The sequence below is a fragment of the Culex quinquefasciatus genome, chromosome 3, assembly GCF_015732765.1.
Source record: "Culex quinquefasciatus strain JHB chromosome 3, VPISU_Cqui_1.0_pri_paternal, whole genome shotgun sequence".
NCBI lineage: Eukaryota > Metazoa > Arthropoda > Insecta > Diptera > Culicidae > Culex > Culex quinquefasciatus.
This window is the reverse complement of record NC_051863.1, coordinates 133,660,396-133,666,523: the sequence shown is the minus strand read 5'-3', so window position 1 is coordinate 133,666,523 and position 6,128 is coordinate 133,660,396. Positions and strand designations below refer to the sequence as shown.

Sequence of the window (6,128 nt, the reverse complement as noted above, 5' to 3'; positions counted from 1 at the left end):
GGGACTCGCCACGGAAGCCTCTACCGATTGTGCACTCCGGACCAAGCAATGATCACAGTGCAGAGGAGCCACACTGCCAACTGCCAACACACCTGGCATCGTCGGCTCGGTCATCGTGATCAAGAGGTGGTTCAAGCGATTCCGGGGAAGTTTGCGGAAGGGATCAAGGTTGAGGACTGCGGCGTACGGACGCTCTGCAGCAGCTGCATGGAAGGAAAGATGTCACGCACTCCGTTTCCGAAGCAGGCTGTGCACGACACGAAGGACAAGCTGGATTTGGTGCACACGGATTTGAGCGGCCCGATAGAGGAAACCCCGAGCGGAAACAGGTACTACCTGTCGCTGATCGACGACTACACCAGAATGACGTTCGTGTACCTGATCCGGAACAAGTCCGACGCTGCGAGCAAGATCGAAAACTTTGTCAAGTTCTGCAAGACCCAGATCGGAAAGACCCCGCGCGTCATTCGGTCCGATGGAGGCGGCGAGTACGTCAACAAGGCGCTGCAGGACTTTCTGCGCCGAGAAGGAATCGTGAGCCAGTTCACGGCGCCGTACTCTCCGCAGCAGAACGGAGTTGCCGAGAGAAAGAATCGGTACCTCAAGGAGTCGTCTCTGTGTATGCTGCGCGATGCAGAGTTGGAGCCGAAGTACTGGGGCGAAGCCGTGCTGACTGCGACCTACATCCAGAACCGTCTACCGTCGCGGTCGATTGCGATGAGTCCGTTCGAGAAATGGTACGGGAGGGAACCCAGCCTAGAGCACATGAAGATCTTCGGGAGTGAGGCGTGGGTGCAGGTGCCCGCACAGAAAAGGAAGAAAATGGACGTGAAAGCGCGAAAACTAGTGTTTGTGGGATACTCTAACGAACACAAAGCATACCGTTTTGTCGACAAACAAAGTGAACGTGTGACGATAAGTCGTGATGTGAAGTTTGTCGAGGATTTGCGTATGCCGGACGAGAGAAAGTGCAGTGAATTCGAAAGTGAATCAGTGAAGCACGACCGTGAAGAGCAAGAAGTGTCCCCGATGGAGCCCATCGTGCGAAACGAGCTGTCTGATGATGACTCTTTCGAGGGTTACGAGTCCGCCGAGGATCTGTTCAACGGCGAAGAAGCGGTGCAAGAGGCGGCGGCGCCAGGTGACCCACCTGGACCGGGCGGGGCGGATGCTCAACCGCCAGCGCTGGAGGCCGCACCGCGTGCACCGGATACAGAGCCAGCAGGTCAAGGACAACAGCTGCGAGTGCTGCCGGACAGATCTACGCGAGGACAGCTGCCGGCCAGACTGAAGGACTACGAAGTCGGCCTGGTGGTGATGGAGCAGGACGAACAAGCGACGTACGAGGAGGCTGTACGTTGTTCCGAAAAGGAGGAGTGGGTTCGAGCGAACAACGCCAGCAAGAAGAAGCAGACCAAAGTGTGCCGACTGCTGAAAAGCATTTGCGGTCTCAAACAAGCGGCGCGAGTGCGGCACCGGACGATCACCGGAAAACTGTCGCGGTTGAGATTCGAGCGGTGCAATTCGGATTCGAGCATCTACAAGCAGCCAATCGCAAGCAGGAGGAGGAGATCAACAGGATCAAGAGAGATAAGAATAGAGCGGTGCCAAAACTGGACGACGGAGGAGCCCAGGGATGAATCCGCGAGGAGGAGTGTTGAGCCACCCTATTGGAGGTGACGTGCGCGGATGCAACCCTGCGCACAACGGCGCCGCCGTTCAAGAGAAAAAGTGACACGTCACACACAGTTAGTTCTAAGCCAGCTTCGCAACAATAAAGTCACATTTAGTTGTTACTCGCGCGTATTTTATTTCCGGCAAAGTTAACCGGATCCGTCCCTCCTTTTCGCGTTCCCTGCTACCGTCGGTACTCTGCTAATCCGGCCAACAGATCTTAGAAAATTTGTTGTGGCAAATAGGCAGTATTCATGATTGCTGAGAGTCGCAGGGCTCTCGCCCTTTGCTATTAGTAAGTATCCAGCAAAGCAAAGGGTATAGCATGCATTTGATACTGTCAACTCCCATTCGGCTGTGTTCTCGTCGCTGTCATGTTGTAAACTGGAGCCGAGGGAGGTCCTGTTGTGAACTCTAGGTAGAATTCGCCATCACCCAAGACACGAAGGCACGAAGGATAGACCATGTCTTGGGGGGGGGGGGGGGGTGAAAGGATCATAGGATTTAGTGATAATACCACAATTTTAATATTTGTCTTTCTCTCCTATTTCAGAGGATGCCTGGTCTGAGTTCTAAGTGTTGCAGATACCTTCCGCTCTACATAATGGAGCCTTCCTTTTATCATTTCCTGTATTTTGAAAATGGTGATGCGCCGAATTTGGACATATAGTTTATCACACTTACTCCATACGGTGTGAACGTGAAATGCTGTATGTTTGCAATTGGTGCATTGGCTATTTTCAAAACATGCTAGATTTTTCCTATTATTTTAAGATAAAATTTAGTAAAATCTATCCATCTATTTATTTTGCTATTGCTATAACTTGTCCCTTACCTCACAAACTTTAACTACTCTATTCTTTAATCTTGGAATCGCAATACATTATTGTAGAAATGTAACTGCTGAAAAAAAAAAATGGTAAGAAATTTGGGCATAACTGTTATTAATATGATTAAAGGTACGTTCAATCTGTTTTATTATATATATTAACTATTCTAGTTTGCTTGTCCTGTCCCATATTTCACAACTACAGTTGTTTTCTTGTAAACTTCGCGTTACAGGTTGGTAGTTCTGTTTAGTTGCAAAATAAGGTTTCTTTATTCTTTCTTTCTGTGTTAGTATGTTATTCAATGTTCGATTTTATTTTACATTGTACTTATCCCATTTTTTCTCTTTTTCTCTTTCATGTACCTTGCGAGCATACGATGACCGAAAAAGTCATTGTATCAGCCAACACACGTGTATTTTCCACAAATCCGCGAAACAGAACAAGTATTTTTATAAGTGCGTGAATAACAATCGGTCGTTGAAGCTCAAAAAAATGTGAGAACAATATCGCGCCGTGGTTCAGTGATAATAAGGCGAAGAAAGTAGACGACGATTCCGCATGAAGAATATAGCGGAAATTATGTGTTAATTGCACAATGGATGAAGGTTTGAAGTTGACACTATCAAAAGGGAATGGTAAGATGCAATAGTAATATTGCTAGGTTTAATAGTGTCAAAAGGTAAGATCAAGGAATAGGGATTATATGAAACTATATTGTCATAATTATTGTATTCACTGAAAATTCTATCCGCTTTCTACCCCCAATGTGTCCTGCACTGGGGGTGCCTGGGGTAACTTCGAGTTGACCTGGGCCGCCCGAGGGATTATGTCGTAGGTGGCTCGTGTACTGGTTCACTCACCTCTCCTCGCGGCAAGGTTTTCCGTAGGTCTACACTCGAACATGCAACATGGGACAGCATGAATCTTCAGCTGAAGCCGGGCGAATGTATTCCGAAATTACAGAATTACAGAATTACAGATTCCAAGCGATTTTAGACTTTTTTCAGTAAATCGAGGAGGGTGTGCGAGAAAGTATTTTATTATTTTTTCTTGTCTAAGAAAACATTGTTCCTAACATCATAATCTATCATTTAAGAAGTGAGCACCTGAAATTCCTCGACATGACCTCAAAATGGGACAGGCTACTGCACCAAAAGGTTTTCAATTTTCAATGTGATTTTTTATATGAAAGATTTCATTTTTATTATGATTCAATAATTGTAATGAGCTTTAAATGCGTTTTCTTAACTCAGGACTCAAAAATATTGACCAAATAAGGTCTGCAAACCATTGAATGGGAGTGGATTTTTTTTCTCAAAAATTTGCTCCCGTTACGAAAAGAAATGGCTGGCCAAAAATCAAATTTCAACCAATTTGTTCAGTTCACGGAGCAAAAGATTCGTTTTTCAATTTGTGATTATGCGTAGAAGAGCAAAAGTTTACAAAAAAAAAACTATCTTTCCAAACATTTTAAAAAAATTGGGGAGTTTCTTCTTTTATTGTGCCACTACAGCCAAAACGCTGAAATTTTTTTGGGTTTTTTTCGAAAAGGAACCGAAGGATCGGTCAATATAAATAGTATGTCTAATGTTTTGAAATCTGACGCAGTCAGTAACTCGAGTAAGACGTAATTCAACGTAAAAAATCTAGCCGAGGTTAATTCACCCTCGAACGACAGTGCGTAATTCCATTGCTATATCGAATACGGTTTGAGGTCCTTCGGATTAAATAATGCACAAGAAATCTTAAAGTCATAAATTTTATTATAGCAACATTTCTAAAATCAACACACAATTTCATCTCAAACCACCTGTCCCCGGTGGCTCATCACCTCCTTCTTCATCTCGTAGAACCAACCGCCGATTTTGCTGTTGTCCAAACAGTCCTTAAACGCCTGGCAGCCCTCCATACTGCTCAGCACTCCGAACACTGCCAAATCGGCCAAATTGGGCTGCTTTCCGCCGAGGAAGGGCGTCTTTTTCTTCTCCACCGCTACGGCCCACTTGTCGCACGCGTCGTAGATGTGCGACCTCACGTCGTCCGTCAGCTGGTGGCGCTTCTTCAGCCGCTTGGCGATCGCCCACATGGCCATGGCACCGACGTAAACCATCAGGTCGCGTTCCCACTTGGGAAAATGCACGCCCCACTCGCCCACATCCGAGAACCACTCGAACGTCTCGAACGCTTCGTCCTTGGTGCGGTACACGTTCGGGGAAATCAGGTGGACCAGGTGGTCGTCGGCCCAGGTGCGCCACTTGCGCTCCTCGCTGAAAAGATAGTGGTGAGTTGGATTTGAAGAAGTCTTGAGGGAATTTGCTTACTCTTGCGCATCGTTTTTCTCCTGCCTCTTCGCATCCTGCAGCATCAGGAAGTACTTGTTCATGATGTCGTTCGTCTTCCTGCCCGCGTCGTTCACGTACGAAATGGACGGATAGTACTTGGCCAACTCCCCAACATCCTGCTGCTTGTCCCGCAGGTAGCTCGACAGCACCGACACAATCATGCTGGAATCGGTCAACTGCACGTACCGCCCCGACTTGGTCCGCGCCAACATGATCGGCACCTTTTTCGTGTCCGACCACTTGATGCCCTGCCGGAGGACGGCGTCCACCTCCACCACCGAATACGACAACCCGCTATAGTCCAAAAACGATCGCACCTTGCAGCAAAACGGACACGTCTGGAACTGGAACAGCACCAACTCCAGCCCCGAATCGTCCTTCGGATTGACGACCTTCCGCGTAATCTTAACATCCGGCAACCGGTTCAAAAACGTCGGTTCCGTCTTCTCGTGAATCATGTGGTCACCGGCGTCCCCCTTAAAGTAAGTATACCCGGACCACCCCGTCCCGAGCAGCGCCCCCACGGCCATCGCCTTCAACGCAAGTCGGAAGCTGCTTTGCGGTGCTGCTGAAGATCCTCCCGCCGGGCTGGCGTAACACCGAACCAAACTGAGCCGGGGTTGCTGCTCACGTAAGTGGTGGGTGAAGTTCCGGCCAGCTTGCGAGGAAAGTCTAGAGGCGAACGTGCGGCCCACGATGCCCAACCGGTAGGTGGCCATTACGTAAAAAGGGATTTGCACTGTTTTTGAACGTAAATAACACAACCGGAGGTAATCGAACTATTTTTTTTTTTTTTTTTGCGAAATCGGGATGTTTTTCCTTATTTTTTTGTGATGGACTTTTCGCGAATCAGAACTGTCAGATGACTTGGGCAGAAAGCGTGAAGTTAACCCTCTAGGAAAGTACATGGAACTCGTATCGATTCGTCGAAACTAGTTTGACAGAATAAAATAAATATAAACTTTTAAATTTATCATTATATCGTCGCCGTCGTGCTAACTTGTCGCACGTACATTTTGGGCCAAATTGAGTTAAGAAAGACATTTTGTGCAGCTAACAATGCCTCACCTTTTGACTTTCACAGATCCCCAAAATTCGATGTCAATCCTGAAATATTCAATAAAAACCGAAAAATCTCCACTTTACATATGAAACAAGTTTCAATCTCGTCGTGCTATCTTGTCACTCCCTGAAAATTGATGTAAGTGACTTAGTAGTAAGTGCGACAATTGGCCAAAGGGATTTCAGGTCAGAACGCGTTAGACGCACGTGTAAGTTAGAC

At 47.1% G+C, this 6,128-nt stretch overlaps 1 protein-coding gene across 1 annotated transcript; it reads right to left on the bottom strand.

The window, feature by feature from the left end:
* Positions 1-4,249: 4,249 nt before the first annotated feature.
* On the bottom strand, positions 4,250-5,645 carry LOC6035489 (prostaglandin E synthase 2). The gene is made up of 2 exons (XM_001845618.2): positions 4,826-5,645; positions 4,250-4,771 (listed from the first exon to the last, which is right to left on the bottom strand). Exons 1-2 carry the CDS (start codon positions 5,563-5,565, stop codon positions 4,306-4,308), a joined length of 1,206 nt encoding a protein of 401 aa, XP_001845670.2. The 5' UTR covers positions 5,566-5,645; the 3' UTR covers positions 4,250-4,305.
* Positions 5,646-6,128: the final 483 nt, after the last annotated feature.